This window comes from Centrocercus urophasianus, unplaced genomic scaffold, assembly GCF_019232065.1.
Source record: "Centrocercus urophasianus isolate 14NV4802_14NV808 unplaced genomic scaffold, USGS_Curo_1.0 seq_10, whole genome shotgun sequence".
Lineage (NCBI taxonomy): Eukaryota > Metazoa > Chordata > Aves > Galliformes > Phasianidae > Centrocercus > Centrocercus urophasianus.
The window spans coordinates 86,390,623-86,408,957 of NW_024884142.1; the positions used below are offsets into that span (position 1 = coordinate 86,390,623).

General features: G+C 41.0%; 2 protein-coding genes across 3 annotated transcripts in view; one reads left to right on the plus strand and one right to left on the minus strand.

Annotated features, from left to right (window-relative positions):
- Positions 1–11,272, minus strand: part of NVL (nuclear VCP like) — a 30,715-nt gene extending 19,443 nt beyond the window's left edge. For both annotated transcript variants that reach the window (XM_042813575.1, XM_042813486.1), the window contains exons 1-13: positions 11,192–11,272; positions 10,549–10,622; positions 9,204–9,256; positions 9,018–9,117; positions 8,156–8,210; positions 7,393–7,659; positions 6,195–6,321; positions 5,797–5,873; positions 5,400–5,534; positions 4,779–4,880; positions 3,219–3,336; positions 2,637–2,781; positions 819–1,083 (exon numbers count right to left, since the gene is read on the minus strand). In XM_042813575.1, coding sequence (XP_042669509.1) covers positions 819–1,083; positions 2,637–2,781; positions 3,219–3,336; positions 4,779–4,880; positions 5,400–5,534; positions 5,797–5,873; positions 6,195–6,321; positions 7,393–7,659; positions 8,156–8,210; positions 9,018–9,117; positions 9,204–9,256; positions 10,549–10,622; positions 11,192–11,248 — 1,575 coding nt within the window. In that variant the 5' untranslated portion in view covers positions 11,249–11,272. The remainder of the gene's footprint in view (positions 1–818; positions 1,084–2,636; positions 2,782–3,218; positions 3,337–4,778; positions 4,881–5,399; positions 5,535–5,796; positions 5,874–6,194; positions 6,322–7,392; positions 7,660–8,155; positions 8,211–9,017; positions 9,118–9,203; positions 9,257–10,548; positions 10,623–11,191) is intronic.
- A 46-nt stretch (positions 11,273–11,318) lies between these two features.
- Positions 11,319–18,335, plus strand: CNIH4 (cornichon family AMPA receptor auxiliary protein 4). Its single transcript, XM_042828262.1, has 5 exons — positions 11,319–11,431; positions 12,840–12,908; positions 13,953–14,065; positions 17,462–17,602; positions 18,142–18,335. Exons 1-5 carry the CDS (start codon positions 11,363–11,365, stop codon positions 18,167–18,169), a joined length of 420 nt encoding a protein of 139 aa, XP_042684196.1. The 5' UTR covers positions 11,319–11,362; the 3' UTR covers positions 18,170–18,335.

Genomic DNA, 18,335 nt, shown 5'->3' on the forward strand with positions numbered 1-18,335 from the left:
CTTAAAAACACTTCAACTTCTCCAAGACGAATCTTTAGGAATCCTGCATGTAGTGCATACAGCCAGCAATATGCTCAAAATGTTGAGCAACGGGGCCAAAAGCCTATAAAGATATTCTGGTTCACTGTCCCCAGCATGTCACACATGCCACAACACTCGTGGCATAGAATAATTCCAGCACTGCAAACACTATTTTTCCTGCAACAGAATTCCAGCTGTACCACAGGTTAATAGGGTCTTTCTCTGCAGCTAAATTTGCATTTACTAATCCAACTTCTCTTTCACAGAGTTTTTAAATGCCTCTTCCTCAAACCTGCTGTAGGTACTACATACTGCGTGGGATTTAATGCACACAATCACACAGCTGGAAGGAAAATGTAAATGGCATAAATACTTCTAGACTTTGGCTAGCTCTAAGTCCACCACGTTAGGGAAGATGGTTGGGCATCATGACAGATGTTTCAATGAGGACAAGGCAAATGGCCTGGTAAAAACTGAGTGCAACTTTGGTATTTTTACAATTCTCTTACAGTCAGTGTAACACCACAGCACAAACAACAACAACAACAAATTACAAAACCCCACCTTTTGTAAAATATTAGCATGATTTATAGAAGGTCTGGTTTTTGGGAGCCTGTAGTTCAGTCCCATCCCATTATACAGATCATTATGAGCTAAACTTCTGGCTTTCAAACTGATGTGCCTAAATGTAACACTACACTGGCCACAGATGTTTAAGGGTTTCTGAGCAAAGGCTTTCACAGCTGTAAAATAGCTCAGGGTTAAGACAACACATAGGCACTTTGGAGAACAAATACCTTAGAAGGAAGCTGTTTGCTGTTCTCTTTCACCAGGATCTCTGTTTCTATTCCCACACTTTCTTCAGCTGTGTTTCCTCCAGCCTGTGCATATTTCCTTTGCTGCTTCTCAGATTTTATCAGCACCCTGTTCACTGTGCACATGGCTGCCTCGCGACAAAGTGCCATCAGGTCAGCACCCACATAACCTGGAGTCAGATGTGCTAACTGAAGAAAGTCAAAGGACTCGGGGAGCTTAAGTTTTCGACACAGGGTCTGAAGAATTCTGATCAAGAAGGGAAAAAAAAGAACAGCAAAACAAAGATGAAAGTGGCCTTTCAAAAAATTTTCATATGAAAAAGTTAGCAACAATTTAAGGTCTCTTTCAGCCCACATGAACTGAAGCAGAACGGTGTGTACAGTTTACACACAGCTACAAAGTAACTAAGCTGAAAGCCACATTATTTCCTTTTGGAGGGTAAGTGAAAAACACCACTATCAGTCAGGTAATGTCATTCAGTGGGTAAAAGCTTGTGACTGAAAAAGTAAACAATCTGACTGTACTAGGCTTATTTATTTGGGAAAACAAGCTAAAAGGAATTCCTGTCAAGTTGCTACCTCATTCTTATGCCAAGAGCTAAAATTACTCAAGCCTATGCAGTTTCACCACTAATACTGAACAGCTCCATGTAACTGACAGCTAAGTGCTGTGTTTCCTTACACCTTTTATTTGTTTCTAAATTATCCTTTACCTTAATGCAGGGAACAAAATCCCCAATCAAAAAACACCCCAAGACAAAACAGAAAAGGAGGAAATAAGTATTCCTACAAGGGTATACCTCAAGGGACAGGAATAAAACAATTGTACAAAACAAAAAAATGTGAGAATGCAACTCTGCTCCAACTTGTGCACAATCTCTGCTGCACACAGTGGCTTATCTATTCACAACTCACACCCTCTGAGGCAGCGCTGTCTCTGGGGACATCATATTTTTAACACTAACATCAGAAATGCCATTGAATCAGAATTTTCATGAATCAGTCTCAACTTCCAACCACTTGCATGTTTTCCCACAACCAAGGAGAAGAACACAGACATATAGAGCTATAAATCTGCAGTGAGGTGGAATGAAAAGAGGGAAGAATGGCAGTAGTGCTGACAATAACAAATGACCATATCAATGCTGCATGTAAAATGGCTTGCTTTTTCAACCCACAAATAAGGTTATTTGAGCTACAGTAAGTTATCCTTTAATTTCACTTTCCTTCCCATGACAACAAAATACGCCACAGCTGCCTTTATACTTCTCTTCATGCGTTTTCTGCTGTTCTGGAAATCAGTAGCAAAAAACCATGAAAGACAAATATATGTTTTAAAATCTAATCTAAGGGTCACAGGTTTTTGAATAAAAAATACCAGTAACACAGCAGGGTGATTGCAGCCTGGCTTAATGCCTGGACTGCTGTATTTCTACAAGAATTAGAACAGAAGGATCTGGGCCTTCTTAAAATGTGCTCAAGAGGACTAAAATAAGTGCTATACTTAGTTTATGTCCCTAATTCAATAGTTACGTAGGGAGATACATAACCCATTAATATAGTGCTAAAATGAGATTTGCATGTAAGAAAGGAAACCACTCCAAGTGTACAGCTACCAAGCCACAGAGTAGATGCACTCTTAAGTACACTTAAATCTCTTCAGTGCTTTTCAGTTTGTGCTGATATGTATGTGCATGCAGGCACAAAAAGAACTAAGCGTAATAAAAGTACTTTTCCCTAATTTGTTTGGAAACCTTCCATTTATTTTTTTTCATAAGGAAGAAGCTTTATCACACATACTTTTCTCTTGCTGCTTCATCTGGTATCCCTAAACAAATTTCTCGATCGAATCTCCCAGCTCGCCTCAGCGCAGGGTCCAGTGAGTCAGGTCTGTTAGTTGCTCCAATAACAAGGACCTGGGCAGTGGCAGCCACGTTATTCAAGTCTAAAGGAAGGAAAGAAAGTTAGTACTCATAACCACCTTCCCAACTTTATTCTGATATATGTGTTCCTCTGTTTCTGCCACACTCAGTAATACTTAGAACAGCACAAAGTAACCAACAATCACACTAAGATGCTGTATATCATTATTTCTACTGTCCACAACAGGTGTTTTGCACAGTTAAGCAGAAATATGCATTTCAAATAATATTTGACAGATTCTCCCATCAAGTCTTTTTACAGAGAAGATGTCAAAATAACGCAGTAACATCTCCTTGGCTTTATTAGAAGTTTCCCACCCCCCTCACACACAGGTAAACTGTGCCAAAACATGAAAAACGATCACTACCATCTCCACTAAAGTAACCACAAGTCACTAATGAAGAAAAGCTAATTAGATTGATAATTAGAAAGATCAGCACAGAGGTTTGTGAAACTGACCATCCAAACAAGTTAGGAGCTGGGCAACAATTCTCCGTTCCATGTCCTTTGAAGCAACTTCTCTTTTTGGGGTGATTGCATCAATCTCATCAATGAAAAGGACACATGGTGCACTGAGCTAGGTACAAGAATTACTAATCATTACAAAGTTACCCAGGTGTATTCTAGCATTTCAAGCCCTTTGCATTCATAGAAGCCAACACTAACATAAAACAATAACAGCAGCATTTCATTGACATAAGATTATGCTATCAAAAAGCACTTATGGTGCAAAGGAACACTTTTGGAAAACACTTGAATCATCATCTAAAAAAGTCTGAATTCCCAGTCAGAAAAGCGGTGTTTGAAGCCCCAAGCGTTCAGTGCTATCGGGCACCAACTGCGCCATCTAGCGGTCGTTCAACTTTTCTTCCTTTTCACAGAGGACAAAGAAAACAACGGAGCCACAAAGATTCCACAGCACATGCACGACATGCGGTGGAACGGCCCCTTCCCTACAAAAGTACAAAAGCCAAGAGGAAAATCCACTTAAATGAGTACAGCAGGAAAAGCAACAGATTTTTATTTTTAAACCTATTCTCTACAACGCATTTCATCTATTAAAAATAACCTTTAAGGCAACCTTTTATGAATATATAGACAAAAGGTATTGAACTTTAAATACTCTGTGATCACTTATTTAATTCTGTTCTAAACAACATCTTAATAAGGCCTTCTGAAAATCAAAGTATAGTAGAAACCTGAAACATCATAATCTAACAGTTCCAAAATTAAGCACTTTGCCCTATTTATCACTGTTTTATACACACCCTAAACATTTGCATGCAATAATGGGGAAAGAGAATAAAGGAGTAGTTAGAAAACAAGAACATTCTCAGAGACCAGAAACAGAAAACTGTCTTCATTATTTTGTTATCAACAAACAGAAAATCTGCTTTCATTCAAACTAAAATTATTTCATCCTGGTTCTCTTTGTTTCTCACAACGTCTGAAAGTTGCATCTTTATCACAAGAGTGTTTCATCATTGCAAATCTGAATGTCTGATACATAGCAGCTCAGTTCTCTTACGTGTTTAATATTCATATTAAAGCAGAGCAAAACTTTAAATGCAACTTTACTTCTGCTCTTTGGTATTTGTCCCAAACTTCTTACTTCATGCCTAAAGGCCCAAAGCCTTAACTCAAATTCAAAGCCACACAAAAACAACAATAAAAACCTGTAACAAAAAAAAAAGCAGAGTAAACGGCCTGTATAGGTTTTTTTTTTTTTAATTTTTAGAAACCATTCCAAGTAGCTCCAAATGGGTAAATAATTTACATTGCCCCCATTCCATTGACACTATCTTCTGTCAAGACTTTAGAATAGTAACCTTTGTGGTCTGTGACTGCATGACAGCACAACGCAATCCTGGTCACAGAAATGGAGACACTGTAGCTTGTGTGCAGCGCTATAAAGACTGTCACTAATAATTCACTCTAATTCAAACCACAGCAACAAAACATGTATCTCTACAAAGAAAAAGGCAAACAACTCAGTGTTATTTCCAATGGGTGCCTTACCACAGCCTGATCAAACAATTCTCTCAGTTTCTGCTCAGATTCTCCCGACACTCCAGACACCATCTCTGTTGCTGCCACTTTCAGCATTGGGAGCTCAAGTTCCTGAAAGAAACGAGGAACACTACAGTATTACCAGCAGGAATGTTGATTGTCCTAAAGGATAAGTATTTTCCAATACAACATCTTTTACACCTGAAGATTTTGTATTCAAGAATAAATCTGAAAGTGCCTTTTAAAAAGATAATTAATAACCTCATTTTATTTTTTTAAACCTCAAATTAATAACCTCAAAGCCATTTTGCTGTATGACTAGAACTGAATACAAAAGCCAAGTTTGCTATGGTAATTTTAACAAAAGTGCCTTCCATGTATAGCCTTGCCATTACTCGTGCCTCTACTGCGCCAGGGAATGCCTCAGCACAATTAATTCACTTACATCCCCTCTTCATAGGAGGTCCCATAAAGTACAAACGCAGATGGGAAGGAAGTGAATATAAATGTAGTTTGGATTAAGAGAACAGAGAAAAGAGGAAAAGACCTACTCTATCATGAAAAAGGGTTATTTTTTCTCTTTCTAAACATAATTAAGAAAGGAAAAAGCTAAATTTAGAGCTATCTTACTCCAGCAATTGCCTGTGCAAGTAGTGTCTTTCCACATCCTGGTGGTCCATGTAGAAGAAAACCACGAGGTGGAACCACACCTAAGTGGAGATAGACTTCAGGATGACGAACATGAATCAGCATCTTGCATATTTCCTATTAAGAACAAGAGATATCTCCATTTAAACCGGAAAAAATAAAAATAAAATAGTACTATAAATTTTTAATATTATACACAGACCAAAACAAAAAGAACTTCAGTTTATCAATACAGTGTTAGTGACTGCTTTCAGAAAAACTGATCAGAGGAAAAAATAGAACAGCAACTCTTGCTGTTGGTATAAGCAACTACTCTTAGTGCCACACAGACGAATTCTGATGGACTTATCATGATGTTTTAATCAACACTTAAACTAACCTTCAAAGTTTCATCGTTGCCTCCTACATCCTCAAACTTCACTGACGGGCGGTAAAGCTCTGGTCCCTTACTTTTACCTGCTCAGGAGAAAATAAGTCATGCAAATTTAGGCAAAGTACAATCAAAGTTACTGATATAAAACAAAAAAGATCTCAGCCTCAACAGTGAGCTAAGTACATGGTACACTAAGTACATAAGTATTATTTTTGGTAGCACATACAGGCCTGGAATATGTTTTAATGCAACATAAAGGCTAAGCCTATGAACAACACACTCGAGGTCACTTCTTTGTACCTCAGAAAAGTAACAACTCTCCACTCTAATCCATTCTAATGGATTCCACGGTCACCCACCATCATCTCTCTGTTTAGAGCAGCATGCCCAAAATAACTTCTCACCTTTCCCTTTAAGTAAGATGGATTCGATTTCTTCATCTACATCTGGAAATTCTTCTTTTTTCCTTTTTGCTCTTTTACCCTTTGTCTTCTTTTTTTCACTTTCCAAGACAGAAAATTCTGTTGATTTCTAATGTATAAAAACAGAATAATATAACCAGTCAGTGAATTCCTGCAAATACTTCAAAGAACAAAACATCACAGTGTCTATGATGCTTAACTACACATTATTTAGATTTAAATTTTGCCTTGTCTTTTTTTAAATTATTATTTTACAAGCATTATATCAGTCACATTTTTGCTAGAAGTACAGACTCATAACCAAATTACAACAACTAAAAAAACCTCACAATCTAACCTAATCAAGAGATAATTTGTCAAATCTGCCTATTCAATAAGCACTTTGTCTATTCAAAAGGTAGCTGTAAATGCAGTTATCCCTTCATTAAAATAAAATACGCAATAAAATTAAATGTTGTTTCCTACAAATAAATAGAGCTTGCAATAGCTAAACAAAGGTTGTGAAATGAAAAAAAAAAAAACCAAAACACATGGAGAAAAATTACAAAGCCAGCAGTAGGTTTGGATAGGAGGTACCTTCCATTTTTAACAGCATTATACATCCATACACTTCCAAGCCTTTCAACTTCCCCAATCCTCATCCATCCAAACAATCTCTCCAGGCTCACTGAAAGTAGCCACTGACTAAGGGAGACCACATGCCATGACTACAGCAAAAAATATGCTTGGTGATAGTAACACTGGTTGCTGGCAAATGGAATAAATAATAATAAAGTTCCACTTACCTTTTCCTCAGTAGGTGCACTGATTTGGGTCTCCCTACTGCTAAGGACTACATCTTTCCCCAGAATTATACAAGTTTTCTTAACTTTTGGACTGAAATCTGCCAGAAGGTTCAAAAATCACTTCTGACATGACAGATCAACAGCCTAAGCCTCATCTTCTTTAGAAACCAAGCTAAAAATTTGTAGTCTACCAGGCTCAAGCCAATCTTCCCTTCTACTTAAGATTTCTGCTGCAGTTAAAAAAGCATGTATATCTGTAATAAAAGTAATTTTAAAAATCCACAAAGACAGACAGTCCTTTTGGTCATAGTATCTGTCTTCGGAAGCCTGTTAAATTACATAGGAATTAATAGCCACCTGCTACTAAATTACATGGGGTTTGTAAAATACAATACCTCAGAAATCACTTTCTTCTCATCTCCTTCTCCATCCTCAGAAAGGTCAATGAAGAAGTCTTTCCCACTTGGAGTCTTATCGATGAACCAGCCACCTTTAGAGATGCGTGTTTCAACCTGAGATGCTGGTGAAAGGGTGCTTGTCTGAGGAGCTGTTTGCACAGGAGAGGAGGCTTCCATTGGTTCATTTTTTGGAGTGACTAGAACAGAATCAGGATTTCCTTTCTTGTATAAGGTCATCAGAGAACTGTTCATGTGATTTGTAGACTGCAAATTCATGTATTTTAAAAGAAAAACAGAAAATAAAGGTTGTAATTTGGGTTACAGATGTTAAGAAGCCAATGAAAAGTATTCATTCCATAAACATCAGTCAGTATTAACCTCACTGGAAAAAGTAATCATATATCTTCCATCACACTCCATTTGAGGTCAAACACTGCAGACAAAACCACATCTGCTGGTTGAACAGGCAACAGGCTTTACGATTTACCCCGAAACAACAGTTATAATTTCAGTAATAGTCAGATGTGTCAGTTCCTTCCATCACTTCAATCATTTGATGGCCAACTCTTCTGGCCCTCCAGCATGCTTTCTTCAAGTGATTCATGTGATTCCTTCTTCATGTGATTCCTCACCACAGCTTCTTCCTTTACTGCCAGAAGTTAGCCAACTTTTAGCACTATTTTTAAACTTCCACTGCAATTTTACAAAACACAATCATGTGTTACACAAATACAAGAAATCATAATTTAATATAACTTACTAAATCTTCTGGATAATCATCATCCTCAGAGTCCTCTGTAGAACTTCCTGTAGTCCTTTACATGGTAAGAAGACAAAAACAAGATCTATCAGAGAAAAACCGAAAGAGAGACACACGCACAAAACTGAACAAATGCAATCTTCACAACATTGCTCCCTGCAATTAAGAAACGCAGAATAAGGGTGAAAACAGCATTCTAAATTTACTACTGTGAAGAGTCTAAAAATGCATTCTTTCCATGGCTGCGATGGGTTGGATTGATGTGGCCTGAAAGACAGACAGGGTACGAATGTGGTACCAATGTGATTCAGCTCACCATGAAACCACATAATCACCAAGGCTAGCACAAGGGAAGCTACTGTAAATCACTGCTGAATTATAGTAGTCCTTCTGATTACAGTGTCTTAATTGTTCTTGAGATCCTTGATATTTATCACAGGTTAGAAAACAATCTTCCATGAGACTATGCACAGATTTAGAAGTCAGGAAGCTTAATGCCAACCTCCCTGCTAGCTGTGATTTACTCAGAATAGCTTCTCCTGTAGCCTTCTCCTCCAGATTTAGATATCTATAACACACATCAAAGATTAAAAACAAAACAAAACAAAGGAACTTAAACATATAGAAAACTATCAGGAAGTCACAAGGATATCCAGTAATTCAAGGCCATACGTTTACTGCAGTAGAGAAACTATAATTTAGTCTTTAACATACGCTTGGAAGACAAGCCTACAGGAAATTAAGGACAGGCCTATAACCTTTGAACTACCAAAACTTAATAATACAGAGACAGAAAGCTTTAAAGAAAAGCTAAATATTAAGGGCAGTGTTAAAGTTATCAAATGGTAAAAATTCTTCTTACTCATTTCTCTTGTGTTCATGCCTTGCTCTTTTTGCCAAATGTTCAGCTTCTAAAGCTGTTAAATCTTCTTTTTTTTTTTCATTGCTGATTATTCCAAACACTGAAGAAAAAGTTGAAACACGTTAGCCAAACAACCAAAGCATAACCAAAATTCTGGCACTGTGGACACGATACTGACAGAACTACCTTTTGCAACTTGTATTCTAAAAGCATTTCGTTTTCTTCGTCCATATTCAGTACTGAAAAAAAAGAAAACCAACAAAACGTCATGTATGCATTGTAAGCTGGTAGCCAAAGTTTTGCACAAATTCTTATTAAGAACCAGCCTGATTGCATGATCATTTTTTTCTTAAGGCCGGAATAAGTCAATCAGCAGGATGAAAACAACATCATAATACCTCGATCTCTAAAGGGATGTTTAGTAAAAAGTACTTAAGCCTTCTTTTGCTATAGAGAGACATAACGTACAGATGAGCACAATGGATTCTATTTCACAACAACGCTACTGATTCTCTTATTTTAATTTAGACAAGAACATGTGGACACAGGACTACATCCTGGAAAGGACAACCCAGTTAGAACAATTGGGATGTATAATAACATGTCAATGAAAGAAAACCTGATCCAATGAGCATCCTTAACTGCAAATAAATTATCATTAACATTTTACTTTCACTTCAGGAGAGATCATTTTGTTTGGTTTTATATAATAGCTGACAGAAAAACAAAATGCCAAGATCCATAAAAATCCAAGTCAAGGGTTTCATAGAATCACAGTATCATTAGAGTTAGAAGGGACCTTTAAAGGCCATCTAGTCCAATTCCCCTGCAATGAACAGAGACACCTGCAGCAGAACAGGTGCTCAGAGCCCTGTCCAGCCTGACCTTGAAAGCCTCCAGGGACGGGCCATCAACCACATCTCTAGGCAATTGGTTCCAGTGCCTTACTACCCTCAGTGTAAAAAACTTTCTTCTTATAGCCAGGTTACACCTACCCTATTTAAACACAAAGCCCTTTCCCCTTGTTCTATCATCCTTTCTCTAACAAGATAAAATAGATAGTGCAAACATAAATGAATATCCTTCTCTACCATTCTTTACTCCCACATCCATACACAACCTGCTGGAACACAATCTTTCTCCCCACAGTGAAAATGGCTGACAAATAATTTGGCACAGCTGGCTGTCCCACTGAGCGAAAGTCAGTGTCCTGCAGCCACCTCATCTGCCTGCACCCAGGTGTTATTTTCTTCTACATTTTCAGCTCTGTAGGGTAAGGATTAACATGCTCTAATGCATCTGTAGTTCTTCAGTAACAGTTGAATCATGAAGCTAATATAATGATATAACGTAAGCTAGTTGATACACCAGCAGAGGAAAACACGGCAGCAGAAACAATCTTACTGTTCCAATTAACCTCAACAACAGACAAAGAAGGTAACAGAAAATTAGAATTTTGACAGCACACAAATACAAAATGATACGTTTTATATCCCGAGTGTGGAATATAAGGACACTGATCCTTGCTCACCTATAGGTTTTCTGCAGATCAGAGGCCAGGATCCCAATGTCCACATAATGGCCACACTTGCTGCTTGCAAGGTACTGAAATGAGACACAGAATCACAGAATGGCCAGGGCTGGAAGGAACCTCAAAGATTATGAATCTCCAACCCCTCCGCCACACACAGGGCCACCAACCTCCACATTTAATACTAGACCAGGCTGCCCAGAGCCCCATCCAATCTGGCCTTGAACACCTCCACGGACGGGGCATCCACAACCTCTCTGGGCAGCCCGTTCCACTGTCTCTGTAAAGAACTTAGACACGTTTGGAGGCGAATCAGACCTGGTCACTCACTTCACCAGAGCACCCGCCTGCTCGAGGCTCGGCAGTCACAAGGAGGCCGGGCACAGCTCCGAGCCGTCCCGCCCGCGAGCGAAGCTTCCACAAACCCAGGCGGGCTGCGGCGGGGGGAGCGGCGCGGTCTGCCCCTCATCGACGGGCTGCGGAGGCAACCGCGCCTTTTCTCCTTCCCTCCGCTCACTCGGCACCATCCTAAGGCCGGAGCGGCAGCGGGAAGCACAACGACGAGACGAGGCCTTTCCCCTCGCGCCCTCCGCCCGCGGCCCGTCCCGCTCCCCGGGGCTGAGGGAAGAGGCGAGGCACGGACCTGCTTCACGCGCTGCTTCAGCCGCAGGTCCACGAAGGAGCCTGGCCGGCTCCGCATCGCCGCCGCGCGCCCGCCCCGTGGCTGGCTGGACTCCTCTTCCCGGCGTGCCCGGCGGCGGGGCGGGTCCTGCGGGATCCGGGCGGGGCGTACGGCGGCCGGGAGGTCGGCGGGATGGAGTCGGTGGTCTTCATCTTCTCGCTTATCGACTGCTGCGCTCTCATCTTCCTCTCCGTCTACTTCGTATCCTTCTGCGGTCGGGTCGGGGCCGCGCCGCGCCGGATCAGGGCCGCGCCCGACGGAGGCCGGGCTCTGTGGCGGCTGCGAGGGGCTGCGGGCGGAGCGGGCCCGGCCTCGCGGCAGGGAGAGACCTCGGGACGGGGCTGTGGGGGGTGCTGAGCTCCTGGAAGCCGCGCGGGGCTCTGCGGCTGCGGCGGTGTGCGGCTGGGGAGGGCGCTCGGCGGGGCGGGGTGCGGTGCGCTCTTCGTGCTGCCCCTCGTGCTCCCGGCTCTTAATGCTGAAATGCTTAATGCTTGCGGCTCGGAAAGCAAATGGTATCCTGGGATCCATCACAAGAGAGCTGGCCAGCAGGGACAGGGAGGTGATTGTCCCCCTCTACTCTGCTCTTGTGAGGCCCCATCTGCAGTACTGTGCCCAGGTCTGGAGCCCCCACTACAAGAAAGACAGGGAGCTGTTGGAGAGGGTCCAGAGGACAGCCACAAAGATGATCAGAGGGCTGGAGTACCTCCTCTATGGAGACGGGCTGAGGGAGCTGGGCTTGTTCAGCCTGGAGAAAAGAAGGCTGCAGAGTGACCTCATTGCAGCCTTTCAGTACCCAAAGGGAGCCTACAAACAGGAGGGAAATCAACGCTTTGAGAGATAGGGTAGATAACTGTAGAATAAGAGGAAATGGTTTTAAGTTGAGGGAGGGAAGATTTAGGTTGGATGTCAGGGGGAAGTTCTTTACAGAGAGAATGGTGAGGTGCTGGCACAGGCTGCCCAGAGAGGTTGTGGATGCCCCGTCTCTGGAAGTATTCAAGGACAGATTGGAAGGGGCCCTGGGCAGCCTGGTCTAGCGTTAAATGTGGAGGTTGGTGGTCCTGCATTGTGGCAGGGGGGTTGGAGATTCATGACCCTTGAGTCCCTTCCAACCTTCGCTGTTCTGTGAAATCATTGAGTGTACCTCCCTGCTCTGCTTTTGGCCTCGAGCTGAACTTTGTCCAATAGCTGCCGGTGGAGAAGTGCCATAAAGTCATTGAGACTGATAGTGAAGCGTGGCCTAATGCTGTGCTGCAGGGAGGGCTGATGGAAATGTGCCTGTGGCAGGTGTGCTGCGGAACGGCCATCTGCACCCAGGGCACAGCGCTCTCCTCAGCATCCTGCATGCAAATATAGAATCGTAGAAGATTCCAAGCTGAAAGGGCCACATAAGGATCACTGAGTCCAGCTGCTGGCTCCACCCAAAATCCCAACCCTGTGTCTGAGAGCAGTGCCCAAATGCCCTTTGAACTCCGGTACTGGGGCTGTACCCACTGCCCTGGGCAGCCTGTTCTGTGCCCACCACCCTCTGGGCAGAACCAGCTTGAACCTCTCCTTTGAGTGCCTGAGTATTCTGACTTAGAGTACAGTTGTTCCTTATTGCTACCTTCAGATAATTACACTGTCAGATTTGGAATGCGACTACATCAACGCGAGGTCTTGCTGTTCAAAACTCAATAAAGTAAATGATTATTCTTTGCATTTGGTGGGGCTTTAAAAAACAATCTGGCATCTCTGCATCACAAATAACAAAAGCTAATGTATATCCGAAGAGCCTGGATTGGCAATACTTTTTCAAACTGTTTATCCTTTATTTCAGTCTGCCTGTCTTTGTCAGGTCCCTGTCTGTCAGTAAGTTAGTCCCCAAAGGCCATTCTTCTGGCTTGTCAGAGCTCAGAGGTGGGCTGCTATTCTGAATTCATGGCACATGAATTTTACTCATCATGGAGCTTTTCAGTTTTCCTCTGTGTGCGTGTGCCACCAAGTAGCGATGTCTGCTTGTGGCTGAACTCAGGGATCCTTACAGCAGCTGTCTTTGACACTTGTGTATAGTTCCAAACCTCCTGAGCAGCAGAGAATTTTGCTGAGATTGAAAAAAAAAAAAAAAGTACAATTTTAATCAAATCCAGTTGGAGCTGTTTTGCTAAATCAGTATGACATTCACATGTCTGTTTGCTGTGATTCAAAGGTATTTTCTAAACATAGGAACACTACAGGATACTCTCAAGCCAAAAATGTGTTCTTGCTAGGGGCTGACCCAGTTTACCTGTGTCTGTTTTCATATTGGTCCATGTTCTTATTTCTGCCATGCCTGAAGGTGCTTGTATGTCCTGTGTCTGCAGTTTTAGTTATCTGCTTCTTACATTCCCACATCAAGCATTCTCTGCAGTGATTTCAGATGAGCTCTGCATACTTTCTTATTTTCTTTAACATTTGTGTAATATAGCTGTGATTGAACGGCTGCTGTGTTTCATTCTAGAAAACACTGTGTTTAATATAGAACCTCTGTTTTAGTACTTTAAAGCATGATTTTTGGCTTACTCATGTGGAATCTGATTGAAAGTATTAATTTCCCCACATAATGATGAAGTCACATGCCTCCATGAGTTTTCTGTTTGATATGATTAGGGAATGATGCAGATTTTTATTTCAGAAAGGAATTTACATTTGTCTACGTAACTTTATTTTCCATCTTTTAAAAAATTATTATTATTATTTTTTACAGTGGGTTGTCCCTGAGGTGATTGGCCATGCTGTTGTCACTGTATTAATGCTTATTTCATTGCACTGGTTCATCTTCCTCCTTAATTTGCCAATAGCAACATGGAATATCTATCGGTAAGTGCAAATGGTTTTGCGTGCTTTTCATTCACTGTTAGTAGCTCAGCTTTAAGGCTAGCATGAACGTAATACGTCTTAATGAAACATTTCAGTTTCTTGAGCTCTTAAGTCTCCACAGATCTAACTAACAAGGCTCTCCTCTTGTATAATCAAAGAATATTAGGCTGTTATAATCACAAAATAAACAAGAGAGTTAGGCAAAGCAGACTATGATAACAAAAGAGAATAAATGGAAGGCTTACCCCTATCCTGGGCTCACTCACAGAACAACAGCAGAGCAGATCTCCAGAAGAGATCCTTCCCCACTGGCAGCCAGCTCTTAAATAGGTCTAGGAGGGCTGGAGCCTGGCTCCACCCCTTCCTGCAGCACAGGTGAATTGCCTTCACCTGAGCTCCTCTGGCTGACTCATGGCTCGCCTCAGGTGATCAATCAGAGGTTCAGGCCGTGACTCAGCAGTTCCCATACACCCCTCTTTGCAGTTAATATTAGAAGAAACTCAGCAGAGTAAAGCACATGAAGCTTTTGGCCTTTGTTTGCAATTCTTTCTAATGAACAGATTCTAAATCAAGATCGACAAATCTTGATATGTGAGCAGTTCCTAAGCTTGAAGGAAGTAACAGCATGTTAGTTGGGGGATGAAGTACTGCTGCAGGCACAGTTGCTACTGCCTTTCATTCTTTACCTCTGTGTCTGAGAGTGATAGCAGCACAAAAGTACATAGCCTGGCTGGTGGCTATAAAATCATCTGCCTGGTTATCCCCAGCACCCACCTTTGTGTACAGTTCAGTTTCTTCCCCTCACTTGCTTTATCTACTAGAGTTTTGGGGTCCACCGTTTGGAAAGGTTTCCATATGAGTCTCTTTATGACAGCTGCCTGTGGTGCAGGTCTTCACACAGTGAGCTGTCTGCTGCTTTGGAATGGTTTGCTTCCCAGTGGAGCTTTGCATGTGGCAACACTGGGGTGGGCGGTTCAAATGTGTTCTATTTTGTATCATTTTGAAATATGTGATATCACTTGATGTGCAGAGAATTGAGTCCTAAGGGGTGTTTATGCTGATGAAACTGAATATGGGTTTTTGGCAAATCATTCCCTGTACTACAGGCAGTTAACAGACCAATAGTGTAAGTTGTAGGATTGGTTGTAATTCTTGTTTCCACACACCTGCTGGGATTGACTGCTGAGACACTTTGGGTTGTTGGTTAAATAAAACAGGGTATTGTAGCTCTCATGAAAGAGGAGATTTCTTTCCTATTATCCTATCCGTGGAACTGTAACTCTGTAATTACGTCTTTTATGCAAAAGGCTTCTAGCAAAGATCTCAAATGTTTCTCGGTTGAAGAAACATGAGGCGCTTTGTAGTTAATTGCTGAGCGTTGCCTAAAGGCCCACATGGGGATAGTTTTGTTCGGCCACCTGTGTGTACAGCTGTGTGCTTGTGCAATGCTGTTGCACCAAATGACTGATGTTCCCTTTGGTATCTGCTGCTGAGTGTAGTATTACTATGTTTCTTTTAGAGTAGCGTGTTTCTACAGAGACACTAGAGTGTGAATGCATTTTCTTTGGATTTGAGAAGATTTCTTACACTAGTTTCCCCTTTGCTACTTCCTTTCACTTATGCTAATGTGTAAAGTAGCCTCTTGTTTTCCCATCCAACCTGTCAGAAGGAATTCTGCAAGCTAATGATGCAGAGATCACCATTTCCACACTTCAGACAGAAAGTTTTGAGTGCTGTCTTTTTACATTGACAGCTCTTGTATTTGTCATTCACAGTACCCTAAAATCCAGGTTTATTTCCTCAATTCTAGATGTGCAATGCACTTATTAAATGAATACAACAATGTGATACTTTGCCTATACTGACAGAGGATGTCGAAATGTTAGTTAGGTCTCTACTGTTAATCCTGCCTCCTTTCTGAGGATCAAGGGCTTTCACCCACACTGGCAGCCTGGACTGTCACATCCATAGTGAAGGTGATACAGCTTGATAAAAACAAGTGTGTAGTGTTAGAGAGGGAATCTGATGTTTTGGGGTAAAACTTAAGTTTGCCTCAGTTATTTAAAGGCCAAGTGTTACAGGAATCAGAAAAATCTTGGATTGCAAAATAGTTTGAGCGCAGTAAAAAGAGGGGGTGTCAATGACTAAGCTAGGATCAGGTGGGAACAGATTAAGTCTAAACCTGTTACCATGAGCTGCAAACTTCCAGCACCACGTGGGTGTGTTTGAATCTTCTCTTTATGTTACTGTATTTCAAGAAGTCATTTCTGGAGTAAATGTTGCTGCACATGAATTCAGAGAGGTTTAAATTATTCTACTCCGGAATGAGGACACCAATCCAAACAAGTGTTGATGCTGAAGAAGTCTGTGCTTTGTGGTGTATCTAAGTGCCTCTTATTATTGAAGTGATTGTTGTAATACGTGGGAGAGTGTTCTTTGGAGGTTCTTTTGTTGTTATTCTTCAAGCATATAAAGAAAATCTAAAAGTGTGCTGTTCACAGACCTTGCTTTTGCTCCAGGTCTAAGACCAGGAGTTAAATTGAAGTGTAGGAAGAGTGTTTTCCTAAAAGGATAAAACCTTTGTGGGATGTAGGTGAAATGATGGCAATACTGTTCTAGATTAGGCTCAGCTGGAGTGAAAATTTCACAGTGCCTGCATTTGTTCTCTTGAGAAATGCTTATGACAAGTAAACATGCTGTTTCTTGAATTTTAACAGGACACAAATGTTTATTTTGCTGCTTTATTCTTCCTTTAGATTACATTCAACTTTGTTTCACTCAGCTTGTGTTCTTATGTGGATTCAGGCAGTAGTACTGAAGCTCTCCAGTTCTGCTCAGTCTTTCAACCCGTAGGCCACAGGAAAGCTGTGTCTTTGCTGAGATAACGCAGCATAGTTGTGCCAAAGACAGAAATAATATGCACATCCTTTGTCCTATCTTGTTTTGACCATTGGAATTTGTGATAATCTACATACATCTTGATTTTTTATTTTTATTTTTTTATTTTTTGTAAGTAAGTCATTTAATTCTTTTTTTTTTCCCCAGTCTCTTTCATTTAATACATCTGTCCACCACGGATAGATGTTTTCTTCCTAACACTGAGTAATCACAAACAGCAATGAAAATGCACTGGCATTGGATATAACTGGAAACTCTCCCACTTGTACATAGGAAGCTGGGCTAATGTTCCAATTCTTTGTGGATTGCAATGGCAGAGTTATATGCAATATCCTGAGACCAAAATAGAATTGAAAAAATGCTCCCTTTTGCTTAACTGCAAAACAACTCTTTGGATACAAGTCCCTTCTGTGCTAAGTCTTCCTCTCATTCCCTGATACTCCCCCATGTTTTAACAACTCTACTTTTCTGTTCCTGGTGTTTTTTTTTTTCTTTCAGGTTTATTATGGTGCCAAGTGGAAACATGGGGGTATTTGATCCCACAGAGATCCATAACCGGGGACAACTGAAATCGCACATGAAAGAAGCTATGATCAAGCTAGGCTTTCATCTGCTCTGTTTCTTCATGTACCTTTACAGGTTAGTTGCAAAAATTGCTCTCACAGAACAAAGGAATTGTCTACCAACTATTTTTATCTCCTCTATTCTGCTCGTATAATTGCTGATGTTCATAATTGTCTTATCTTCTTGCATCCTGCTAAGCTTCAGTGATGTATTTTGACTGCCAGCTGCAAGCGTATCGTATGCCTTTATTCTTTCTGATCAAACATTGCTTGGAAAGTCAGACTAGTTCTTAATCTCAAAGCAATGATAAATACAACATAAAGATTTACGTGACTTTAGCACTTACAGTAAGTGGCCTATTAAGAAAAAGTTTAAAGTTGATTTTACAAGTTCTATTTGAGAAAATAAAGTTCATCAGGTTAAGTTAAAATCTGATGAGTTCTGTGATGGGGCTACCTACAATCAGAGAGAAGAACTGCTGTTTCCTTCTGCAGTCCTTCATAAATAAATCAAGTACTTGTAGCTGCCTGGACTTTCTATTACAGAATCAAGTGCTGTTCCACCTGCATGTGCTTCAGTAATACACTGGTCTTATGTTTTCTGTTTTATCACAGTATGATTCTGGCTTTGATAAATGATTGAAAAAGAACCATTAGCTGCCAAATTGGGTCATCACTCCAGTGACTGGTTATGGAGCCACAGCCACCTACCGAACATACCTAGATCAGTGGCATCATGCAGTATATTTTTCTTCTTTGAACAAAAAATATTTTCCTGTATTTTTAACATAAAATATTTTCAAAAGACA

Excerpts from the sequence above, each read along its gene's own strand:
- CNIH4 (XM_042828262.1), top strand. The coding sequence starts at position 11,363 with ATGGAGTCGGTGGTCTTCATCTTCTCGCTTATCGACTGCTGCGCTCTC. Across the intron at positions 12,909-13,952 it reads GCTGTTCAAAACTCAATAAA|TGGGTTGTCCCTGAGGTGAT; the intron begins GTAAATGATTAT and ends TATTTTTTACAG. Across the intron at positions 17,603-18,141 it reads TTCTTCATGTACCTTTACAG|TATGATTCTGGCTTTGATAA; the intron begins GTTAGTTGCAAA and ends GTTTTATCACAG.